General features: G+C 37.6%; 2 protein-coding genes across 7 annotated transcripts in view; one reads left to right on the top strand and one right to left on the bottom strand.

The window, feature by feature from the left end:
* The window catches only part of IRF3 (interferon regulatory factor 3), a 49,100-nt gene extending 42,386 nt beyond the window's left edge, over window positions 1-6,714 (top strand). The window contains exon 10 of the mRNA XM_058179522.1: window positions 6,658-6,714. Coding sequence (XP_058035505.1) covers window positions 6,658-6,699 — 42 coding nt within the window. The 3' untranslated portion in view covers window positions 6,700-6,714. The remainder of the gene's footprint in view (window positions 1-6,657) is intronic.
* The window catches only part of SCAF1 (SR-related CTD associated factor 1), a 50,993-nt gene that overhangs the window by 22,042 nt on the left and 2,385 nt on the right, over window positions 1-26,566 (bottom strand). For 4 of the 6 annotated variants that reach the window (XM_058179514.1, XM_058179513.1, XM_058179510.1 and 1 more), the window contains exons 2-3: window positions 25,581-25,741; window positions 5,405-5,471 (exon numbers count right to left, since the gene is read on the bottom strand). In XM_058179514.1, coding sequence (XP_058035497.1) covers window positions 5,405-5,471; window positions 25,581-25,715 — 202 coding nt within the window. In that variant the 5' untranslated portion in view covers window positions 25,716-25,741. Of the gene's footprint in view, window positions 1-5,404; window positions 5,472-6,686; window positions 6,775-6,798; window positions 6,846-25,580; window positions 25,742-26,566 lie in introns of those variants that run through there. The other 2 variants (XM_058179515.1, XM_058179516.1) reach the window with 2 other exon arrangements.

Genomic DNA, 26,566 nt, shown 5'->3' with positions numbered 1-26,566 from the left:
TCCCCTCTCCCCTGCTGCCACCGCCGGTGCTGCCAATTCACAGAGCTGGAAAGGTTGGGGACCGCTGGACTACATTATGTCATAATACAACTAACTTCATATAATATATAATTCTAAATAGTGCCTGCATATTAAGAATATCAATGGGAGCATAGTCTATGAATCAGCTGGCTTCAGGTATGCACAAGCACCTTCTATTTGGTTTTGTGCATTTTTTGCATTTACCAAATGCATTTCTTGCATTTACCAAGATTGCTTAACAACAAATTAGTTACACCTAATTTTTGAGTGACTTTTTAAGTCACCATTAAAACCATAGACCAATATTTTGAGACCCCCAAATCCATGCACAGTCACAAATTTGCTTGAATGGTCTGAAATAAGACGTTATCTCTCAATTTGCCATCTGTAATAAGGAGAAAGTAGTACCTGTTTTATGTAAGAATGGTTAAGTGACAGATGGGGAATGCTTTGAGCATCTTGGGAAAGTGTTATAAAAACGATTGCAGGTAGTCCTCAACTTATGACCACAAAATTTCTGTTACTGAAAAAGAGTTGTTGAGTTTTGTCCTACTTTATGACCGTTCATGGCACAGCTCTTAAGTGAATCTAGCTTCCCTATTGATTTTACTTGTCAGAAAGTCACAAAAGGTGACCACATGACTCTGGGACACTGCAACCATCATAAATACATCCCAGTTGCAAGTATCCAAATTTTTATCATGTGACCATGGGGATGCTACAATGATGGCTGCCTGTGGCCTTTCGAGTGCACTTTAAGGTGCTGGTTACGACCTTTAAAGCGCTCCATGGCTTAGGGCCTGGGTACTTACGGGACCGCCTGCTGTTACCACATGCCTCCCACCGACCCGTACGCTCTCACAGAGAGGGACTTCTCAGGGTGCCGTCCGCCAAGCAATGTCGGCTGGCGGCCCCCAGGGGAAGGTCCTTCTCTGTGGGGGCTCCCACACTCTGGAACGAACTTTCCCCGGGTTTACGCCAAATACCTGACCTTCGGACATTCCGTTGCGAACTGAAGACACATCTTTTTATTCGTGCGGGGCTGTCTTAAATTGAATTTTATCAAATTTTTAAAATTCTTATTACCGTATATACTCGAATATAAGCCGATCCGAGTATAAGCCGAGGCCCCCAATTTTACCCCAAAAACTGGGGTAAACTGGGGACTCGAGTATAAGCCGAGGGTGGGAAATGAGGCACCTACCGGTTGGGGAAACCCTCCCTCCCTCAGCTGAGAAGGCTGGCGGCTCCCCCGCCCCCCCCTCTCACTGCACCGGCAGGGCTTCCGTCCGGTAAAATGTGAAAAAAAGAAAAGAAAAAAAAACTCGAGTATAAGCCGTATATACTCGAGTATAAGCCGAGGGGCTTAAAAAAAAAAACACTCGAGTATAAGCCGTATAGACCCGAGTATAAGCCGAGGGGACGTTTTTCAGCACAAAAAATGTGCTGAAAACAAAATTTTTAAAATTCTTATTAATTAATTTTAAATGGGGTTTTTAGCTCACTGTATATTTTAATTTTCAGGCCAATTTTAAAATAAGTTTTTTAATTGCATTTTAAATTATATATTGCACTGTTTGTTTTATTTTTGCCTGTACACCGCCCTGAGTCCTTCAGGAGAAGGGCGGTATAGAAATCAAATAAATAAATAAATAAATGTGAAAATGATAATAAGTCACTGTCTTTAGTGTCGTTATAACTTCTAATGGTCACTAAACAAATGGTTGTAAGTCAAGAACTACCTATATAGAGCTGCTGTTGGTAGCCCATCTCTCTCAGCCTGACATATTTTTTCTCAAATCCTTCATATATTGGCTTTCATGCAAAGAAATTATCCACCTTTTCACCAGAGATACATCTGTATCCACATTCTTCATCAATGGCCATGCTTGATAGGATTGCTACAAACTGAAGTCCAGCAAATTTGGAGGACAACAGTTCTACATTCTGGATTTACTATTTTGATTGTTTTGTATTTGGGAGGTATGATGAAAGCATTCTGAAAAAACTGAGAAATGCAGATATAAATCAAACAATTTTTTTTTAATATCTAGGGTAATACGATAATTGAGAAAAAATTCTAATTTTAAAGTTTGAATTATTAAACCAATTTACATAATCACTCATTTCACAAAAAAGCGAGTGTGGGTTGCCTAAAAGATATGCAATTCTCTCTAGGCGCTGACAATTTATTTATTTAATTTATTTATTTATTTATTTAATTTGATTTTTATACCGCCCTTCTCCCGAAGGACTCAGGGCGGTGTACAGGCAAAATAAAAACAACAATACAAATATACACAATTCAAATACCCTTAAAAAACTTATTCAAAATTAGCCTGATATTAAAAAATCATCATCAATTAAAACCCCATTTAAAATTTGTAAAATTCCCTTTTAAAATCCAATTAAGCCAGCCCCGCGCGAATAAAAAGATGGGTCTTCAGTTCGCGACGAAATGTCCGAAGGTCAGGTATTTGACGTAAACCAGGGGGAAGCTCGTTCCAGAGAGTGGGAGCCCCCACAGAGAAGGCCCTTCCCCTGGGGGCCGCCACCCGACATTGTTTGGCGGACGGCACCCTGAGAAGTCCCTCTCTATGGGAGCGTACGGGTCGGTGGGAGGCATGTGGTAGCAGCAGGCGGTCCCGTAAGTACCCAGGTCCTAAGCCATGGAGCGCTTTAAAGGTCGTAACCAACACCTTAAAGTGCACTCGAAGGCCACAGGCAGCCAGTGCAGTCTGCGAGGAGCGGTGTTACATGGGAGCTACGGGTAGCTCCTCTATCACCCGCAGCTGCATTCTGACTAACTGAAGCCTCCGAGTGCACTTCAAGGGGAGCCCCATGTAGAGAGCATTACAGTAATCCAAGCGAGAGGTAACGAGAGCATGAGTGACTGTGCATAAGGCATCCCGATCAAGGAAGGGGCGCAACTGCCGGACCAGGCGAACCTGGTAGAAGGCCCTCCCGGAGACGGCCGTCAAATGATCTTCAAACGACAGCCGATCATCCAGGAGGACGCCTAAGTTGCGCACCCTATCCTTTGGGGCCAATAACTCGCCTCCGACAGCCAGCTGCGGCTGCAGCTGACTGAATCGGGATGCCGGCATCCACAGCCACTCCGTCTTGGAGGGATTAAGCTTGAGCCTGTTTCTCCCCATCCAGACCCGTACGGCTTCCAAACACCGGGACAGCACTTCAACAACTTCATTGGGGTGGCCCGGGGTGGAAAAGTACAGCTGAGTATCATCAGCGTACTGCTGGTATCTCACCCCGAAACCACTGATGATCTCACCCAACGGCTTCATGTAGATGTTGAACAACAGGGGCGAGAGAATCGACCCCTGCGGGACCCCACAAGTGAGGCCCCTCGCGGTCGACCTCTGCCCCCCCGTCAACACCGTCTGCGTCCGGTCGGAGAGATAGGAGGAGAACCACCGATATACGGTGCCTCCCACTCCCAATCCCCCCAGCCGGCGCAGCAAGATACCATGGTCGATGGTACCGAACGCCGCCGAGAGGTCTAATAAGACCAGGGCAGAGGAATAACCCCTGTCCCTGGCCCTCCAGAGATCATCCACCAATGCGACCAAAGCTGTCTCCGTGCTGTATCCGCGTCGGAAGCCGGACTGGAACGGATCTAGATAGACATCTTCATCCAGGTATTGGGGTAGTTGTCGCGCCACGGCACTCTCTACAACCTTCGCAACAAAGCGAAGGTTGGAGACTGGACGATAATTACCCAAAATAGCTGGGTCCAGGGAGGGCTTCTTAAGGAGGGGTCTCACCACCGCCTCTTTCAAGGCGGCAGGGAAAACCCCTTCCAATAAAGAAGCGTTGATAATCCTCTGGAGCCAGCCTCGTGTCACCGCCTGAGTGGCCAGTACCAGCCAGGAAGGGCACGGGTCCAGTAAACATGTCGTGCCGTGCAGCCCCCCCAACAACCTGTCGACGTCCTCGGGAGCCACAGGGTCAAACTCATCCCAAATGGACTCAACAAGACGTGCCTCCTCTCCCTCGCTTGGATCATCCCAATTTCGGTCCAGACCGTCCCTCAGCTGAGCGATTTTATCGTATAGATAACCGCTAAACTCCTCGGCTCGTCCCTGCAACGGGTCATCCCGCACCTCCTGATGTAGGAGAGAGCGGGTCACCCGAAACAGGGCGGCCGGGCGGTTATCTGCCGACGCAATGAGGGTGGAGGCGTAGAAACGCCTCGCTTCCCTCATTGCCACTAGGTAGGTCCTAGAATAGGACCTAACTAGTGTCCGATCAGCTTCGGAGCGACTGGACCTCCAGGTGCTCTCCAGGCGTCTTCTCTGGCGTTTCATCTCCCTCAGCCCCTCGGAGTACCAGGGGGCCGGACGAGATCTCCGCCGGGTCAGAGGCCGCAAAGGCACGACACGGTCCAAGGGCCCCGCCGCGCCTGTTCCCAGGCCGTGACCAGTTCCTCAGTCGTGCCGTGGGCCAGTTCCTCAGGGAATGGCCCAAGCTCCGCCAGGAACCTCTCGGGTCCATCAGGCGCCTGGGACGGAACCACCGATAGGTTCCGTCTCCCTGCGGTGGTGAATGGCGGTTCGGAAGTCTAGGCGAAGGAGAAAATGATCCGACCATGACATTGGTTCTGTTACTAAGTCATCTAACACCAGATCATTAAGCCACTGCCCAGAGATATAAATCAGATCCAGCGTGCCTCCCCCCGAGTGCGTGGGGCCATCATTTACTCGAATCAGGTCCAAGGCCGTCATGGAAGCCTGAACTCCCGAGCTGCCGTCGATGACAAGCCAACTGATGGCAGGTTAAAATCCCCATGACTATAAGTCTGGGGTTTCACCGCCACAGCAGCGAGTACCTCCAACAGCTCAGGCAGGGCTGTGGTCACGTAGCAAGGAGCCAGGTACGCGATCACCAAGCCCAACTGATTCCTATAGCCCCATCGCACATAGAGGATTCACAGCCGCAATCTGAGGAACAGTGGTCTCCTCGGCTCTAGATCCTCCTAATGACAACCGCCACCCCCACCCCTACCTTGGTCCCTCGGCTGATGGAATGCTCGGAAACCCGGCGGGCACATCTCGACAAGGGGGACCCCCCCCTCTGGGCCCAACCAGGTTTCCGTAATACCCATAAGGTCCGCGGACTCCCCCTGAATAAGATCACAAATCAGGGGGGCCTTATTAACCACGGACCGAGCATTACATAGCATCAGCCGAAGGTCCAAGCTCTGAGGATCATGGCCACCCGGGGAACGGGTCGGGACTGAGGGGCCGGAGCACGCGAATTTATGGCAGATACAGCTGTAACTCCATGGCCTTCTATGATAGTCTAATGTTGTAGGTAGACAATTCTGATGCCGATATCACCCTGCCATTCTGGTATCTAGTACCTTTCTCACTAGCCGGATCTTTCAGTTCCCCTGCTAAACCACTGCCCACAGCCTGTTGCAAAGCTTTCTGTGAAGACAGGAGACACAGGTATCAGTTACTGTGAAACATCAAACGTGGCAATTGCCAAAAGAGCAATTAAATATAATCAACATATTTTATAGCGGTTACTGAACACCTCTACAAGGAAGAATTGTGTGAAAGCCAAATGCAAAGGGACACACATCTTATACACCCACCATACAAAATAAATAAAAAGCATAAACAAGTAATCTCATTTTCATTCCTAAAGTTCTCTTTACACAATTATAAAACAAACATCAGCTACTGTATTGCAAGAAAGTACCAGAACTGAAATTTACATATATATTATAACAAATGGAACATTATCGCAATTTACATAATCTAATGAAGTTAAATTCTTCTACAGATAGTCCTTAACCTTAAGACACAAGAACAGTTTTTTCCCATTGCCATCACACTGCTAAACAAATAATTCCCTCAACACTGTCAAACTAGTTACTAAGTCTCCATTACTATTAATCTTCTCATCGTTCCCATCACCCATCTCCTCCCACTTATGACTGTTTGATTGTAACCTTGTTGCTGATATCCTTAAGATTTATATTGACTGTTTCCCTATGACTATCATTAAGTGTTGTACCTTACGATTCTTGACGAATGTATCTTTTCTTTTATGTACTCTGAGAGCATATGCACCAAGACAAATTCCAATGACACTTGGCCAATAAAGAATTCTATTCTATTCTATTCCATTAACTTACAATCACAACTGAGCCCAAAACAGTTGTTAAGTGAGTTTTGCCCCATTTTATAACCTTTTTGCTACAGTTATTAAGTGAATCACTGCAGCTGTTCAGTGAATAATGCGATTGTTACGAGAATCTGGCTATCCCAATTCCCAATTTGCTTGTCGGGAGAAAGCCGAAAAGATTAGAAATGATGATCCCATGACCCTGGGATAGTTCAACTGTCATAAATACATGCCAGCTGCCAAGTGCCCAAATTTTGATCACGTGAACATGGGGATGCTGCAACAGTCATGTGAAAACCAATCCTAGGTCACCTTTTTTAATGAAGTTGTAATTTTGAACAGTCACTAAACAAATGTTGTAAGTCAAGGGCTATCTGTATTAAAGTTAGACTTGTAAATTAATATTCATTATGGGTGATAGAAATTTTGCTCAGACAACTAAGGCTGAGCAAATTCTGATCCAGAATTTCCTTTTTTTAGTTTATCTTTCATCTTCAATCAGACCTGACCTTTTTCAACTGAACAGAAATGGAAAAACAGCTGATGTTGTACCCATCTTCAAAAATGAGGGGGGGGGAGTAGATTCAAGAAACTACAGACCAGTCAGCCTGACATCAATACCTGGGATGATCTTGGAAAAGATAATCAAGCTATGAATCTGCAAACACCTAGGAGCAAACAAAGTTATAACCGGAAGCCAACATGGGTTCATCAAAAACAGATCATGCCAAACAAATTTTATTTCATTTTTTGACAAAGTGAATATATTAGTAGATCAGTGAAATGCTTAGATTTCAGTAAGGCATCTGACAATGTAGTCCACAACCTAATTCTTAGTAAGCTAGAAAAATGTGGGATAGACAGCACCACCACGAGGTGGACTTGTAACTGGCTGACAATCTGTATTCAACATGTAGTCCTTAACGGAACTACATCTTCATGGAGGGAAGTAAGTAGTGAGGTATCCCAAGGTTCTATTTTAGGCCCAGTATTCTTCAATATCTTCAAAAACAATCTAGATGAGGGAATAGAAGGGGAACTCATCAAATTTGCAGACGACGTTAGGCTGGCAGGAATAACCAACACACCAGAGATAGGCTCAAGATCCAGATGGATCTCGACAGACTTGAATGCTGGACCCTACTAACAAAGGAAATTCAATGTAGAAAAAAGTAAGGTTTTTTACTTAAGCAAGAAAAAATTAATTGTATGGGTATAGACTATGTGAAACAGCAATAATTGTGAGAGGAATCTTTGAGTCGTATTGGCAATCACTTAAGTATGAGCGAACAGCACATGGCAGCAGCCGAAAAAGCCTATGCAATCCTAGGCTGCATTATTAGAGGGATAGAATCAAGATCATATGAAGCATTAGTACCGTGTTATAAAGCTTTAGTAAGACCACACTTGGGATACTATGTTCAGTTTTGATCACAACATAAAAAAGATGTTGAGACTCTGGAAAGAGTGCAGAGAAAAACAAGGATGATTAGGCGGCTAGAGATTAAAACATATATGAAGAACAGTTGCAGGAATTGGGTATGTTTAGTCTAGTGAAAAGGACTAGGGAAGACATGATAGCGGTGTTCCAATACCTAAGAAACTGCCACAAAGATTAAGGAGGTGAGCGTATTTTCCAAAACACCAAAAGGCAAGACAAGAAACAATGGATGGAAAATAACAAGGAGAGAAGCAATCTAGAACTAAGGAAAAATGTCCAAACAGTGAGAACAATCAACCAGTGGAATGGCTTGCCTTCAGTAGCTGTAGGTGCTGGAAACTTTTAAGAAGAGACTGAACAGCCATTTGTCTGGAATGGTATAGGGTCTCCTGCTCAAGCAGGGGATTGGACTAGAAGACCTCCAAGGTCCCTTCCAACTCTGTTATTCCATGGTTTATGTTCTAATCTAGTCCATATGTTCTGTTCAGCACAAAAATGAACAAAAATTCTAGTAGCCATGACAGTTGCAGTAAAAATCTGCTTTAATACTATTGATTTAACTTTGAACTGAACTTTATGCCTAACCAAAACGCAAACTGCCAAGTTCACTTGATCTACTGTACTGCTCCAAGACTGCAGGTCTGTTCCTTTTGTTTTCTTTTTAGCACAAATATTCTTATACTAAGATAGTCTGTTTTCTTTGGAAAGATAAAGTGAAAGCTGCTTAGAGGACTGTGAAAGGGCAGCCTGTTCAGAAAATAGCCAGCACCTGTGTTGCTTTCATTCTGTCTCTTTAAGACCTCTCCACAGATATCAGGACAATATTGGCTATAAAAATTGAAGCTGATGCCATGGTATGTGGAGGAGAGAGGTGTGTGTATGAATAAAACAGCCAAAAAAAGAATTTTCTTTAGCAGTACAAGTAGTCCAACCCCAACTGAGCCCCAAATTTCCATTGCTAAGTTGTTAAATGAGTTTTGCCCCATTTTAAAACTTATTGTCAGCAGGTTCCTAAAAAGTTTTGTTAAAAGAATTTTTAAAATGGAGTTTATTTCCAGGAAACATAATATCTCCTTGGAAGCAAATATTTCAGAGATGCATTCCCTCTAGTTCTAATCTTTGATCTTAAAAAAAGATCTGAAAACTAATCAAATTTAATTGTGATAGAATTCTTTAAATTGGGAAAGTGACAGCAAGACATAGACTGATAACCAAGTAATGCAGTGTATACCGAGATTTTGTTCCAAAATTTCTTTTCCTGCATAAGAGGCAGTTGCTGTATTTTTAAAAAATTAGAAAAATACACACTTGAGCTGGAGTAAAGGGGTAGGGAAGAAAGGGAAATATGGAGTTACAAAGTAACAGTAAATTATTATAGATGACATAAAGATGTTACACCGGATTTGCAAATGAAGTAGGCTAACTTAATAATTAAAAAGGATGTATAAACAACAAATCAGAAGGATGACTTGAATAACTTTCTTACTTTGGATTTACAAAAGAGACATGTTAAAGTTTTGAAGACATTTCTGAGAAAAGACAAAGAGAAAATGAAAGGCAATCAAGTTCTAGGATGCTGTTTAGAGGAATTAAAAATCAAAATTGTTAAAAACAAAGGAAGGAATATTAAGTTACTTTAATGATCAAGGTTAAACTTTTGTAGTACAATCAGAAAAAACGGTAAGTTACTGAGATTGCTTGACTAGTCATGACCAAGGGAGAAAGTCATTTCTTATATATAATTTTTTCTCTCTACTTTTTTCTTCTTCCTATTATGTTTTTCTTAGTTTGTATTAGTTATTTTATATTTGTATCTGTAAGCATTAATAAAAATTAGTGTAAAAAAGATAAATCATTATTTACCTTGCATCAAGAAAGGCCCATTCTATGTTGCTTTGGAAGGCCCATCAGTAATAGGGTTGCTTATTTAGAGAACACAAATCACTACAAAGCTGGGAGAAGAGCCATACGGGCTTCACAAATTCTTTGGAACTTAGTCCAAATTTAGTATGTTTTAGATACAGTACAGATATATTATTAAAAACATCTATCAGTATATTCAGGATATATCTCACTGAGCTTATGAAGCTCTTTCTACTATATTAAAGAAACTCAAATGATTATCTCAGGACCAGGCACCTTCCAAAGCAGAGATGGGCAACATGGTGCCCTCCATATATCCTTTTTTAATGACAGCTATTCTGCTTGGAGTTGAAACCCAATGTGAAGAAAGCAGCACAATATTTATGCCTATTTTAAATTACCTTGGGTAGGTGGCATGTTGCAAATCTGCATTTAATTATTCACATGTATTTCAATAAAATCTAAATAGTGATGAAATCATGTAAGCATTTAAGAATTTAATTACTACAAAACATTCAGAAAGACTATTGCATGCTGGTTCAAAAACTGAAAATAAAATAAAGCAAGAGAAATTTGAATTGCCGGAGACTCCGCTTGGCTCCGTTGGTGATGGCAACGGTCTTTTAGACCGCCAGCCTTTGGATTACGTTAGAATCGCCAAGGCAGCATAAATCAGCAGCCTAGCGATTCGGAAAATCTCCCCCTCAGGAAAAGAGGGGGAAGTGAGTAGATGGGCAAAGGTAGAGCTTTCCTAAAACCCCTGAAATGATTTCAGGGGTTTGAATGGTTAAGCTCCCTATTAGCCCAAAGCGCTCCGTATCCAGGGCTCTGCTACGTTTGCAGAAATAATCATTGCGACCAAGCTCTGGGACCTATATTGGATTATAAACTTATTTTATACCGGACAGAACAGAAGCAGGAGGTCTATAAAGCAAGTAACAATTTTCTTAACTCCCTGTGGCTTTGTTGCAACTTGAAGGCAAGACCGATAAAGGCGCCACTAAAGACTTAACAACCGGAAAGTGAAAGTGAGAACATTCCTATTGTTCTGGGTAGAGTGCTGCCAGAGGCTGTTAGAAGTCATTAAACTATAAAAGGATAAAAGGAAGAGATTTTAAGACTGTATTCCCTGAAAATATAAAAAGATCTTTTGTTAATTTGAATTAAAGTGAAACAAAAGTTTAAAAGATGGCAGCCAAACAAACAAAATTAACAACTTCTAGGAGTGCGAGAGTTTCTCCAGCTCATACTGCTGATACAAAAGCATTAAATTTAGAAGTACTACAGGAAAACCTGAAAGATTTTGTAAAGGACTCTATAAATTTGCAAACTTCTCTTATTGAAGAGAAACTGAAACAGATGACAGAACAGATGTTAGAAATTCAAGAAGGGAACAAAGAGATTAGAGATAGTCTTGTGCTAGCAGTTCAAGTCTTGGCAACCAATTTGAATTTGTTAGAAGAAAATGTAGAGGAAATAAAGCAATCTAATTTAAAACTGGAAAATAAGATGGAAGAGGTTCAGGCTAAAGTGGAAAAAACAGATGATGAAATTGTATTGGTCCAATATAGGGCTATGGAATTTGCTTTAAGAGTCAGGGGCTTACGGGAAAATAAGAATGAGGATTTGAAAGAATTTTTTTCTGAAGCATTTGCAGAGATAATAGGAGTGCAACCAGATGAAGTGGCATATCAAGTTGATAAAATTTACCGTGTGAACTCTTGGATTGCCAGACAAAAGCAGCTGTCAAGAGATGTGGTTATTAACTTTACAACTCGAAAAATGAGAAATTCAATTCTGCAAGGATCTTATAAGGGGGGAAAAATTCAGGTAGCTGGACAAGAAGTTTTAATTTTGAAAGAAATTCCCCCCAAAATGCTGAGAAGCAGAAAAGAATATGCATTTCTGGTGGAGAAGCTCAAAATAAGGCAGATTGAATATAGATGGGATATCCCAGTGGGGATAATTGTGTATTATGCAGGAAAACCACATCATCTTAATACAATTTGGAAAGCAAGAGACTTTTATGTTAATGTATTGACAGCTGGAAGCCCATCATCACCAGAATCTAGAAGAACGGATGTTGAAGAAATAAGAAAAAGGGGGCTTCTGGGTGGCGCCACCTTTCTCGCTGGGTGCTAATTTATGGCACTCCACATTGAATATGGTAAAAGCTGGTGATAACAGCTGATCCCGGCTTAATTTCCCTCTCTGGTTGAAAGAGAGAGAAAGAGCAAGGGGGGGGATAATGGTAGATTCCCCTAAGGCTTGTTTTTGTAATGCAAAGTCCTGAAAGGTCGAATCCCCTTGAACCCTCCCCCACCTCCAGTATTCACTGCGCTCCTGAAAAAGCAGGAAAAGAGGAAGGTGTCCACTTCTGCTAACAACTGATTTCTTTTTGTGGTTTCTAAAAGCAGACGGAAGAAGCGTGAGTGAACAACTATTGGTTTGCAAGTATTTTTGATTTTCTGACTTCCACCTTTTTTTTAAAAAAAAAGAGAGAAATTCCCCCCCCCTTCTTTTAATTGTTTAAAATGGCGTTTTAGAGAAACTGAAAGCAGAGCGATACATCAAAGGGAGCCTTGCTGTTGAATCGAAACTGAATGGAGATTTTATCTTATTGTGTTTGACTGTGGACTGTTGGATTATATTACTTTGTTTAAGTACTTTACAAGGGGATTCTCAGCAGGAACTTTGTCATGAAGGTTCTTTCAGAAGAATGGATTCGTGACTTTATACAGGACTACACAGAAAGTATGTATTTAATTATTCAAAAATACGAATTGATAAAAAATGGGGACGTTTTGGATGAGAGCTTGGAGCAAATTAACCAGTGCAATCACTCGGAAAATGGAATGGAGGAGATACAAATAAAAGTGGATAAATATGAAGATTTGATCGTGAATAAACAAGTTGATGTAAAGAAGTTTTCTTTAAATAGTTTGGATGAAATGCCTGAATTTGTGCTACAGGAGATTGTCCCTCGAACGGAAAAGACTCACAAGCTTAATGTTTCCCAAGAGTTTTCTTTTTGGACTGATGGAATATACGGTAGTAATTTTTGGATTCTTGGACATAAGGAATTACTAGGAAATATTGTGATTGACTTTTTAAAAGGAGTAATGAAGGAAAGACAGAGATTAATGCATCAAAAAAAATGGCAAGAGACAAAAGTATTATCCTTGAAACAAGGTTTTTTTAAAATATTAATAGACAAAAATATTAGTGTCCCGGAAAGACAATTTGTGAGGAAGATCTGGAAGAAATGGGTTGATTATATGTTTTATATCTATCATAAAAGACTAGATATTTGGGTCTATACTGAATTTTGATGAGGAAGGACTAAAGTTGAATAGATATTGTAATTTTCTGTATTGAAATTTTATAAGGTGTTGCACTAAATTTTAAATAGAATATTCTCAAAAGATCTTATGTAAGAAAGACATGGGGGGGAAATTATATGGTTATAGAAGTTATAAGGGACATATTTTTTGAATTGGATTGGATTTTTATGCTTTAGCTGGTTTTAAATACTTTAGGATTAATTTGTTCTATTGATTTATATATTTTACTATTGTTAATTCTTAATTTTTATTTTTATTTTTTTGAAGGATTTTGGTTATGTTAGGAGGAAGTCAGAGCTAGAGAGGGAAAATTGGTATAATAGTTTTGGGGGGAAATTTTCTTAGCATATGTTTGTTTTATTTTTAACTATACCTTGTGCTTGTTCCGGGAAGCCAGGGGGGAAGGGGGGAGGGTATTAGTGAAGGGAGGGGGGTTGGGGGGAAAGGGGGGGAAAAATCTTTTGTAAAACTTTTTGAATAAAAAAAAAAAGAAAGAAATAAGAAAAAGGGAAGCAATTAAGCAGGCACAAGACCAAGATGCAGTTATAGTTATGGAGGAAGATTCTTTACAAGTGTTGGATATATCTAAAGGGGGAAAAGTACCAAAAGAAGGAGTAAAAGAACAAAGGATGACGAGAGCAGCTACTAAACATAAGGAACAGGAAGTTAAGCTCCAACAAATCCAAGTGGCAGAGGCTACTAAAACAGAAGCTGTGGGAGGAGCAAGACCCAAAGAAAAAGCGGAGCTACATTGGGTGTTCCAGCTTCCGACTGCCAAAAATGGTAAGTAGTTTTTTATCCTGGAATGTTAATGGTTTAAATTCACCAAAGAAAAGAAGAAAGATATTTCATTATTTGAAACAATTTAAAAATGATATAGTTTGTTTACAAGAAACACATATTAGATCTTTGGACCAAAAATATTTGATTAACTCAAGGTTGGGTACACATTTTGTTGCTTCGGCTTCAGAGAAAAAGAATGGCATTGTTGTTTACGTAAAGAAGGACTTAATAGCAAAGTTAATTAAGACAGATAAAAAAGGAAGATATATTGCAATCGAACTCTTAGTGGAAGGGGAAAAGACACTTTTAGCTGGAGTATACGCTCCTAATTAACAACAAGAAATTTTTTTAAAATTTTTACATAATAAAATAATACAATGGGATTATAAATCATGTATATTAATGGGTGATTGGAATGGAGTGTTGGATACCCAGAAAGATAAAAAAGGTTTACAGAATATTTCAAGTCGTGCAAAATTGCCAAAAGCTTTTTTTGATATGATGGATGACTTGGAATTAAGAGATTTTTGGCGTGAAGATAATATGGAAGAGAAGGATTTTACTTTTTTCTCTGATAGACATCAATCTTTTTCTAGGATTGACTTTATACTAATTACCAATGATTTGTTCTCTAGGGTGAAGAGAACCAAGATATGTGCAAGAATTTTGTCTGATCGCAGTCTGGTTTGGATTGAATTTGAATGGGGAAAGGGAAGAAAATCGTGGAGACTGAATAAAAAATTGTTTAAATATGAACAAAATGTAGAAGAGTGTAAAAAACAAATGAAAGAATTTTTTATTATGAACATGCAAAAAGGCACATCTATTGAGATAGTTTGGAACGCGAGCAAAGCTTTTATGAGAGATATACTTATACAAATGAATAATAAATACAGAAATAGATTGCAAAAAAAAAAGATTGGAGTTAGAGGAGGAAATTAGAAAGAAGGAACAGTTACTTATAAAGAATCCAAAAGACAAGAAAACAAAAGAATTAATAAATATCTTAAAAGGACAGTTTAATATGATGATGGCAGATCAAGTGGCAACTAATTTACAGTATGTCAAGCATAATACGTTTAATAATGCTAATAAGCCTGGAAGGCGGTTAGCTTATTTAATAAGAAAGAAGCAGAAATCATGTATGATTGGTAAGATAGAATATAGAGGTAAAGAAGTATTTTAACAAAATTTGATTAAAAAAGCCTTTTTAGAATTTTATACAAAATTATATGCTGGAGATTTGATTAAAGATATAGATATAGAAAGATACTTACAAGAGCAAGGTATATGTGAGCTTACAGTAGAGCAAAGGGAAAAATTGAATCAACTTATCACCTCAGAGGAAATAATTTTAGCAATTAGACAGCTCAAAAATGGGTCTAACAGCCGTTTACTATAAGAATTTGCAAAATGAAATGGTAGAACCATTGAAGGAATTACTTAATAGAATACAATTAGGAGGGGAGGTGCCTCCTCGTGGAGGACGGCTTTTATTTCATTAATACCAAAGGAGGGGCAAGATTGTAATAAACCGGAAAATTATAGGCCAATATCATTATTGAATACTGATTATAAGATTTTTGCTAAAATATTAGCAAATAGATTGATGCCAGTTTTGTGTCAAATAATTCATACTGATCAATCAGGATTTATTATGGGTAGACAAATGAGATATAATATGAGATATATTGTAAATCTATTGGAATATTTGGAAAGAAACAGCCAAGTCTCAGCAGCGCTCTTCTTTTTGGATGCTGAGAAGGCTTTTGATAGATTGTACTGGCAGTTTTTATTTAAATTAATAGAAAAAATGCAATTTGGAGACTATTATATACAAGCAATTAAAGCAATATAGCAGAATCAGACAGCACAAATAATAATTAATAATAGTTTAACAGAGTCTTTTAGAATTGAGAAAGGGACAAGACAGGGATGTCCTTTGTCTCCATTATTATTTTAACTTTAGAAATTTTATTGAATAGATTACGTGGTGCAAGCCAAATAAAGGGAATAAAAATTAAACATCAAGACTATCGATTAAGAGTGTTTGCAGAAGGGTTCCAGTGACGTCACCGTTCCTGTTGGGCGCTCTAACAGGGCGCTCCACGTTAGAAGATCATAAAAGTCAGTGAAACAGCATAAATCACTGTTCAGTGACCTTAGCATACGCCTTGGGCAAAAGGGGGGGTGCAGAGCTGCGGGGGAGTGGTAGATCTCTCCAGGGGGTTTGCTCTTAAGAGCGAATTCCTGGATCTGAGATCCCGCCGAGCCTCGCTGTACTCCGGCTTCAAACGCGCTCCTGTTTTGTCAGGAAAAGGGAGTAGGGGTCACTTCTGCTCAAAAGGACTTGTCAAATGGATTGATTTTCTAAGCAGACAGGGGATTTCACAAGCGCTCGATCTTTGAGTCCTTCGGGAGAAGGGCGGTATACAAATTAAAATATTATTATTATTATTATTATTTGAAGTAGAAACAGCAAGCAAGTATCCTGACTTCCCCTTTTGAAATTGGAAGCTCTTCTTTGTCTCTGCTTAATTGACTTTTAAAATGGCATCTGAAAGTGAAAGTGAATTTTTTAGTACAACAAAGTAGCGTTATTTGTGGATTGTTATAAACGGAGCTCTCCTATACTGAAAGGAGCAAAGGAAATTTTTTAAGTTTAAATTCTTGACTCTTTTGAAGATAGAATGACTGCTAAGCCATTAAATCCCCCTGGAAGAAGGGGATCTGAAGCAAATCTTGAGGATATACTTAAAGAACAATTAAAACTTTCTGAAGAGAGGCAAAAGGAGATGATGGAAAAATTTAATGGAGAAATAAGGGAACAGATAAAGGAGACTAATGAAAAAATAAGAGAAGATATGCTGGCTTTTCAAGGTTTGTCTAAAAAAGTTGAGGGATTGGAAGAAAAGATGCAACAGATTTCTCAGTCAAATAAGCACTTAGAAGATAAAATGCAAGGTATTCAGACAAAAGTGGATGAAAATAAAGATCAGGTTGTGATATTGCAGTACAAGGTTATGGAAGGAGCTCTTAGAATCCGCGGCTTGCAGGAACAGAGAGGAGAGGACCTAAGAAAAATCATATCAGAAGCATTGGCTGAATTTATTGAAGTGGAACCCCAAGACGTAGCTTATTGATAAAATATATAGAGTTAATTCTTGGATCACAAGACAGAGAAAGCTTCCTCAGGACGTTGTGGTTTATTTTGTGAAAAGAACTATGAGAAATCAGATTTTGCAAGCTGCATATCAGACAACTTTGAAAATTGGAGAACAGGAGCTGAAGGTCCTGAAAGAGATTCCTTCCAAGATGTTAAGAGACAGGAAGGAGTTTGGTTTTTTTACACAAGAACTTAAAAAACACCAGATTCAATTTAGATGGAAGGTGCCAGTTGGTCTGACAGTATTTTATCAAGGAAGGAGATACAGAATTGACACTGTCTTAAAGGCAAAGGATTTTCTTTCTACAGTCTTGAAAGTTGAAATAGAAGTGATAGAAAAACTTCAAGAGATCCAAGAAGGCGTGGTGACCCAAGAGGCTTCATTGCTGCCAGCACCAGAGGAGCCACAAGAGCAAAGGGTGACAAGAGGAGCTCTTAAGCGTAAAGAAGAGCAACAGCTTCAAAGTAAAAGTCAGGACCTCAGAATGGAAGCTGTGGGAGGAGCTAGACGGAAGATACCGGAGGACGATCTTCTGTTGTCTGCTTCAAAGCTTCAGGAGGCCAGTAATGGCAAATAGAATTTTGTCATGGAATGTTAATGGCTTGAATTCAGCTCAGAAAAGAAGGAAAATATTTCACTACCTGAAACAATTTAAAAATGATGTGATTTGCCTGCAAGAGACACATATCAAATTATCAGACCAAAAATATTTAATACACTCAAAATTAGGTAAACATTTTGTTGCATCAGCTTTGGATAAGAAGCAAAATGGTATCGTTGTATATTTCAGGAAGGATATACCAGCTAAGTTAATTGAGGCAGATATTCAAGGAAGATTTATTGCTATTAAACTGGTGATAGATGCAAAAAAGATTTTACTGATAGGTATTTATGCACCTAATCAGCAACAAGAAAAGTTTTATAAAATGTTACACGAGAGGTTGACCCTCTGGGATTACAGTTCGTTTATTTTATTAGGAGACTGGAATGGAGTAATTGATACAAGAAATGATAAGAGAACCTCTTCTAAGAAGATACCTATACATGCAAAATTACTAAAATCCTTTTTTGAAATGATGGAAGACTTTGAGTTTAGAGATATATGGAGGTTACGGAATCCAGATGAGAGAGATTTTACTTTTTTCCCCCGATAGGCATCAATCTTTTTCACGTATTGACTTTATCTTAATTTCTAATTACTTGCTTTCTAGGGTGAAGAAAATGAAGATATTTCCGAGTTGTTTAACTGACCATAGCCCAGTATGGATGGAATTATTACAAGGGAAAAAAGGTGGTAGAACATGGAGGCTAAATGAAAATTTGTTTAGATATGAGGATAATGTAAATCAATGTAAGAAACAAATGAAGGAATTTTTTGATTTTAATATGCACAAGGGGACACCGATAGGAACTGTGTGGGAGGCGAGTAAAGCTTTTATTAGAGGAATATTGAAATATTTGGACAATAGGCAGAGGAATAATAAACAAAGGCAGCGTAGGTACTTGGAAGAAGAAATTCAAAAGAAACAACAATTATTAATTCAAAACCCACAAGACCACAAACTTAAAGAGGCTATAAGGCTATTACAGTCAATTTAATATGTTAATGGCAGACCAGGTGGCAACAAATATACAATATGCTAAACATAATACCTTTTGTAATGCAAATAAACCTGGGAGGTGGCTGGCATATAACTTAAGGAAAAAACAGAAAGCACGTGTCATAGAAAAAATAGAATATAAAGGTAAAGAGATATATCAACAGGATAAAATTAAAAAGGCCTTCTCAGAATTTTACACTGCTTTATATGCGAAAGATAAAATACCGAATAGGGACACTTATGATTATTTGAAAGATTATAAGGTTAATACTCTAACATTAGAACAAAGGGAGGAGTTGAATCAGCCGATAGTTACTGGAGAAATAGTGGAGGCAATTAAACAATTAAAAACGGGGAAAACTCCCAGTACAGATGGACTTACAGCAAGTTATTATAAAAAATTACAGAATGAAATACTAGGCCCACTTAAATAATTATTTAATCAGATAAAACTAGGAGGGGGAAATACCCCCATCGTGGAAAACATCTTTTATTTTACTGATACCAAAAGAGGAGCAAGATTGCTCTAAACCCGGGAATTATAGGCCAATCTCACTTTCAAATAATGATTACAAGATTTTTGTTAAAATAATAGCAAATAGATTAATGTTAGTTTTACAACAAAGAATTCATACTGATCAATCTGGTTTTATAAAAGGGAGGCAGATGAGGAATAATGTTAGACAGATTATTAATATATTGGAATATTTGGAAAAAAAGAATACTTCAGCAGCACTTATTTTTTTGGATGCGGAGAAGGCCTTTGATCGATTGCATTGGGATTTTTTATTTAAATTAATAGAGAAAATGCAATTTGGAGATTGCTTTGATAGAATAATTAAAGCGATTTATGGAGAGCAAACAGCTCAGATTATAATAAATGGTAGTCTGACAGAAGTTATTAAGATTGCGAAAGGAACGAGACAGGGATGTCCTTTATCACCACTATTGTTTGTTTTGACTCTGGAACCATTATTGGATAAAATACGACAGTTAACAAAAATGGAATTAAAATTAGATAATATGAGTACAAAGTTAGAGCTTTTGCAGACGACTTAGTGGTTACTTTAACAAATCCTATAAATTCAAGTAGATCTTTGTTGGAAACGATTGATAAATATGGAAAAGTATCAGGATTTAAAATAAATCAGAATAAAACAAAAGTGATAATCAAAAATATGTCTAAACAACAGAAACAAAAACTAGAGGAAATAACAGGATTTGAGATGGTAAAAAAGGTTAAATACTTAGGGGTTTATATTAGCTCATCGAACAAGAAACTTTATAAGAATAATTATGACTTGCTATGGCAAAAAAGTTCAGAATGACATGAGTGTCTGGAAAAAACTGCAGCTATCGCTTTTGGGGAGGATAGCAGCTATCAAAATGAATGTGTTACCTAGATTTTTGTTTCTGTTCCAGATGATACCAATAATTAAGAAAGATAAAAATTTGGAGGATTGGCAGATTGGGATTAATAAATTTATATGACAAGGTAAAAAGGCGAGGGTTAAAATGAAAATAATTCAGAATTTATGGGAAAGAGGAGGCCTAAAAATGCCTAATTTTAAACTATACTATGAAGCAGTAGCCTTTTCAGTAATAAGTGACTGGTTTAATTTAACAGAGGAAAGAATTTTGAATATAGAAGGTTATGACTTATTATATGGATGGCATGCATATTTATTTTATGAAAAAAAGTGGATAGGGCTTTTAAGAGTCATGTGTTGAGAAGTGCTCTTTTGCGGGTCTGGAAAAAATATTCCTATAAACTAGACTATAAGATTCCTATATGGGCGAGCCCCAGACATGCAATAGAGAATATAAATATAGAACAGAAACAGGAAATGATTACTTATAAAGAACTTTTGTATGCTGAAGGAGGTAGCTTGCAATTAAAATCATTACAGGTATTAAATGAAGAAGGGAGGAATTATACTTGGTTTCAATATGGGCAACTAAGTGCTAGATGGAAAGAAGATAAAAAAATTGGTATAATGCAAAGGGAGGAAAATTTAATAAAGCAAATTAGAAATCAGACCCAGGAGCATATAAAGAGATTGTACAATGTGTTGCTTGAAATAGATTCAGAAAAGGATTTGGTAAAGGACTGTATGATAAAATGGGCACAGAATATTCAGGAACCAATAATGTTGGTAATATGGGAGAAAATCTGGGTTAGAAATGTTAAGTTTACACAAGCACAGAATCTAAGGGAAAATTTTTATAAAATGTTTTATAGATGGCACTGAGATCCCAAAAAATTATCATGTATGTATCCTGATATTCAAGCGAAATGTTGGAGATGTGACTGTGATGACGCTACATATTTTCATATTTGGTGGACTTGCAAGAAAATCAAGGCCTTTTGGATAAGAATTTGGTGGATTATTCAAAATGCCTGAAGAAGAAGATAAAGTTCCTGCCACAATTTTTCCTTTTGGGAATTATAACGGATTGTACAGTGACTGAGATTAAATTGATTTTGAATTTAATAACAGCAGCAAGGCTGTTGATTGGACAATATTGGAAGAAAAAAGAGTTACCTACAATAGAAGAATGGATATTGAAAGTTACTAACTTGGCTGAGATGGCTAAAATCTCAGCCTTTTTGAAAGACAATACACAGGAAAGATATTTAATTGAATGGAAAAAATGGATTGATTATTTACAAAACAGATATCAGATTAAGAGATATCCAATTGCCTTTGAATAATTAGGATGTATTATTTTATATAATGGAGGGGTTAGGAAATGAAAAGATTTGGATGAGGTTAATTGGATTAGAAGGGAAAATTTTATTCTATGTTTGGTTTATGTATAACAATACCTTGTGATTGACCCGGGAAGCCAGGGGGGCGGGGGTGAAGGGAGGGGTGAAGGTAGTTTTGCGGAGGGGGGGAAAAAGGGGGGAAAATGTTTTTGTTTGTTAAAACTTTTTCAATAAAAGGTGCGGGCTGTCAAAAAAAAAAAAAAGAGTGTTTGCAGATGACTTGGTTGTTACTTTATCTCAACCTATTCATTCTGCTATATATTTGAAAGAGATAATTGATCAATATGCTAAGGTATCTGGATTTAAAATGAATGAACAAAAGACTAAGATAATAACTAAAAATATGAATATTAAACAAAAGGATGAATTGGAAAGAGTAACTGGATATGAAACTCAACAGTGAAAAAAGTAAGGTTCTACATTTAGGCCAAAAAAACAAAATGCACCAGTACCGTATATGTGGTACCTTGCTCAATAGTAGTACCTGTGAGAGGGATCTTGGAGTCCTAGTGGATAACCATTTAGATATGAGCCAGCAGTGTGCAGCAGCTGTTAAAAAAGCCAACACAGTTCTGGGCTGCATAAACAGAGGGATAGAATCAAGATCACGTGAAGTGTTAGTACCACTTTATAATGCCTTGGTAAGGCCACACTTGGAATATTGCATCCAGTTTTGGTCGCCACGATGTAAAAAAGATGTTGAGACTCTAGAAAGAGTGCAGAGAAGAGTAACAAAGATGATTAGGGGACTGGAGGATAAAACATACGAAGAACGGTTGCAGGAACAAAAAGAAGGACTAGGGGAGACATGATAGCTGTGTTCCAATATCTCAGGGGCTGCCACAAAGAAGAGGGAGTCGGGCTGTTCTCCAAAGCACCTGAGGGTAGAACAAGAAGCAATGGGTGGAAACTGATCAAAGAAAGAAGCAACTTAGAACTAAGAAGAAATTTCCTGACAGTTAGAACAATTAATAAGTGGAACGACTTGCCTTCAGAAGTTGTGAATGCTCCAACACTGGAAATTTTTAAGAAAATGTTGGATAACCATCTGACTGAGATGGTGTAGGGTTTCCTGCCTGGGCAGGGGGTTGGACTAGAAGGCCTCCAAGGTCCCTTCCAACTCTGATGTTATGTTATGTTAAATAGTTAACAAGGTTAAATATTTAGGAGTATATATCACAGCATCGAATGTGAAATTATATAAAAATAATTATGAAGCATTGTGGCAGAAAGTACAGAAGGAAATGGAACACTGGAAGAACTTACAATTATCCTTACTGGGAAGGATAGCAGTAATAAAAATGAATATTCTGCCTAGGTTTTTATTTTTGTTTCAAATGATACACTGAGAGCATATGCACCAAGACAAATTCCTTGTGTGTCCAATCACACTTGGCCAATAAAATTCTATTCTATTCTATACCAGTATTTAAAAAGGATGCAAATTTGCAGGAATGGCAAAAAGGGATTTGTAATTTTATTTGGATGGATAAAAAACCAAGAATAAAATTAAAGAAAAGGCAAGATATATGTGAAAGAGGGGGTCTAAAAACGCCAAATTTGAAATTATATTATGACGCAGTTGTTCTTTCAATGATCAGTGACTGGTTTAACTCAACAGAGGAAAGAACTCTGAATATAGAAGTTTATGATTTGTTGTACGGATGGCATGCCTATTTATTCTATGACAAGAAAGTGGATAAGATTTTTAAAAGTTATATTCTTAGAAATGCTTTGTTAAGAGTGTGGAAGAAATATCAATACAAGCTAGATTATAAGATACCAATATGGGTAATTCCTAGACATACGATAGAGAATATAAATATAGAACAAAAATAAGAGGTGGTTACTTATAAAGAACTTCTTTTTGTAGAAAAGGGTAAGCTACAACTAAAATCTTTAAACAAACTCAGAGATGAAGGCATGAATTATACTTGGTTTCAGTATGGACAGTTGCAAGAGATTAGATGAGAAAATTGGTATTATGCAAAATGAGGAAAATTTGGTAAAACAAATTAGAGGTCAAGGTCAAATGCATATTAAGAGGTTGTACAATGTATTGATAGAAATAGACTCAGAAACAGAATTAGTTAAGGATTGTATGATAAAATGGGCACAAAATATTCAACAACCTATAATGATGGAAACATGGGAAAAAATATGGATTAGAAATGTCAAATTTACACATGCACAAAGTTTAAGAGAGAATTTTTATAAAATGTTTTATAGATGGCATCTAGACCCTAAAAAATTGGCATGTATGTATTAAAATATGCAAGCTAAATGTTGGCGATGTGAATGTGAGGATGCTACTTATTTTCATATATGGTGGACTTGTAAAAAGATCAAAGCATTTTGGATTAAAATATGGTGGATTATGCAGAATATTTTGAAAAAGACGATAAAATTTACTCCAGTTATTCTTATTGGGTATAATTATAGATTGTACAGTTATAGAGACTAAGTTGTTTCTAAATTTAATAACAGCAGCGAGACTTTTGGTTGCACAATACTGGAAGAGAGAAGATTTACCTACGATTGAAGAATGGACACTTAAAGTATCAAACTTAGCAGAAATGGCAAAAATCTCTGCGTATTTGAAAGAACATTCACAAGAAAAATATGTATTGGAGTGGAGAAGGTAGACTGATTATGTTCAAAACATGTATTGGACTAAAAAGTACCAAATAGTCTATGAATAATGTTATGAATGGCATATATTAATGTATATATTTAAATGGGAAAGGGGAGTTAACGGGGTGTTGGAACAGCGCGGATAACAGTCAGATTTTTGTGGTATTTTAGTTTATGACTGATAAATGTTATACCCTGCATTTTGTTCTGGGAAGTCTTGGGGGGGGGGGAAGGAGGAGGGAGGGGGGAAGTGGGGGTGGAAACCAATGGTTTAAAAAATTGTTCTTTGTAAAACTTTTTCAATACAAAAAAAAAAAAGAAATTTGAATTGCCATCAAGTCACTGGATGATTATGATTGGTATTCTTCTCAGTTAACCTACCTTAGAGAATGAGCACTGATACTAAGATGCAATGGAAATGATACTGCTATTAAGCTGTTGTTGGTATTCTTAGAAGAATGTTTATTAAAACATTTTTAATTTTACAGGTGTAATCCCACATTCAATTTATAATTACCTAACAAAAATGTAACTGAGGAGATGAAACTAAGCAATAATGTTTCTCAGACATAGCAGCAACACTATGGAATAGTTTCCTTTTGGAATCGGACTGGCTATCGGAGTAATTATTTCTTTTTTCTTTGCTTGGCAATAAGGCCAAGCGCTCATTTTAGGGTTCAAAAAAATATAAGACAGGGTCTTATTTTCCGGGAAACACAGTATCTATACATAAATCTATGCTTTAGCTTTTAGATTCATATAATTCTAGCTATTTATTTCCCACTTTTATTTAATATAACAAAATACCATAGAAAAAGGAAAACATTCTACCTATTTGACTGGATCATGACTGAAATTTAGAGAGAAAACCAACTGAAATCAATGAACTTTCAGTTAGCATGATTAACAAAATGCCATTCTCTTTTTTCAAATGTTTATTTTTTTTTTGAAAATTCCATTGTGTCAATGGATTTTAAATGAGTAACTCTAGATTTGTTCCTTTTTTATAATCTAGGCAATATGCTAGATGATGCATGTGATAAACTATTTAATATTGATTAACTATTGCATTTGTTGCAATACTATTCAGCAATGACATGTCATCTGATTCCTTGAAAATCTTAGGTTCAAAAAAGTCTTTTGAGATAAGAAATATAAAGTTGTTTTTCCCCAATATTTTGTACAACTTTTAATTTTTAAAAGTTTTAAATTGCTTTTTAATTTTTAGGAGGCTTAAAAATAACTATTGGGGTATTCCTGAAGCTGTAATAGCAATGCTAAAAGGAACAAAATAAGGCATTTATCAAGTTCAATTTTTACTATTTTCAAATGCAGAACAGTCTTTTAATTTGTAAAAAAAAATATGAAAGATGATACATAGGTTTTCTAAGCTCATAACGAGACATGATGGCTTCCAACTGTCATGGCGTTTTCTAATTTACTGCATCTGTTTCCAGTGCCAGAATACCTTACTGTCATGCCATAATCTAAGAAAGAAATGTTTTATAAATGAAGTTGTTTGTAGACACTCAGATAACACTTAGAATCAAGAGTACAAGGAATAGTCATGTTTATTGCAGAATTTAAAAGAAAGGCCTGTGACTACTTAATATGTTGTCTGTACCAGCAGCAGTACAAATTAATTTTGAACAAAATCACTCTGTGCACTGCTCTAATATGAACCAGTTTCTTTGGTTCCCTTTCCCTGTGACTATGAGTTTTTGTGCTGCAACAGTTAAGAAACACCCCATCCATCATGCCATCCCATAATTTCTTAATAAATAGAGCAGCTATTACCAAAATGATAACGTGGCCAATACACAGGATGCCTGATTGGTCCCAATCCGAATCAAGGGAAGGTTCACTGGCTGGCTTCTCACCACTATGAGCAGAACCCTCCCTGACTGGTGAGCGCTGATTCTCCTCTTCCATGTCTGCAGCGGTATAAATCCTAGAAGCTGAGAGGAACAAGGGATTAATGAGAGTCCAGATTTAAGTACTGGTATTATAAGGAGTACTTCTATTTATATAGAACTGAGGGAAAGCCATTACTCAATTTTGCACAAGGTACTTCTAGATATTGAACTTCAAACCAGGTCCGAGAAGTTTCCCAAAAGCTTACCAGAAACCCATCATTCAAAACAGAATCTAGATTGTTCATAAATATGAAAGCAATAGGAAAATTAAATTATGAAATAATTATTGGTCCCTTAAAAATGTATCCTTAATTAGCTATTTCTAATTGTTTTCCAAACAAAATGGGTGAAAATCACTAGGAAAAAGTATCAAACGCTTACCTAATTTATAGGTTGGCAACTTTAAACCAGACAATTATTTCAGACTTGGCTAAAGCAGGAAAATGTATTTAAAACTGCTTGATTATATACAAACCCTAGCTTTGTAAAGCAGGTACATATGGGAAAAAGGACAGCCTTCTATTATTCAAGTGACGGCCTCACAATTCTCCAGTGACTGAGGCAAAAAAACCTTGCCCCTTTTTTTGAGCAAATGAATAACTTAAAAACTTGCACCTGTTTAAGCCCATTTCATCCATAGAACCTTCCAAAACCCACCTTTGAAGTATGGCCTTCACCATTCTATACAAAATTTTGGTGGTCTTTAAGATAAGTTGTGTACTCTTGCCATAATGAGTGAAGAAAATAATTGTCTTATATATAAAACTACTGAGATAGGATCTCAGTGGAGATTCTTGGTACAATGTAGAGCAACTAACTTGAATCTGATACCCTGTTTTCCCCAAAATAAGACATCCCCTGATATTA

The sequence above is a fragment of the Ahaetulla prasina genome, chromosome 4, assembly GCF_028640845.1.
Source record: "Ahaetulla prasina isolate Xishuangbanna chromosome 4, ASM2864084v1, whole genome shotgun sequence".
NCBI classification, from domain to species: Eukaryota; Metazoa; Chordata; class Lepidosauria; order Squamata; family Colubridae; genus Ahaetulla; species Ahaetulla prasina.
The sequence above is the reverse complement of the archived record's forward strand: the minus strand, read 5'-3'. Positions and strand labels throughout refer to the sequence as shown.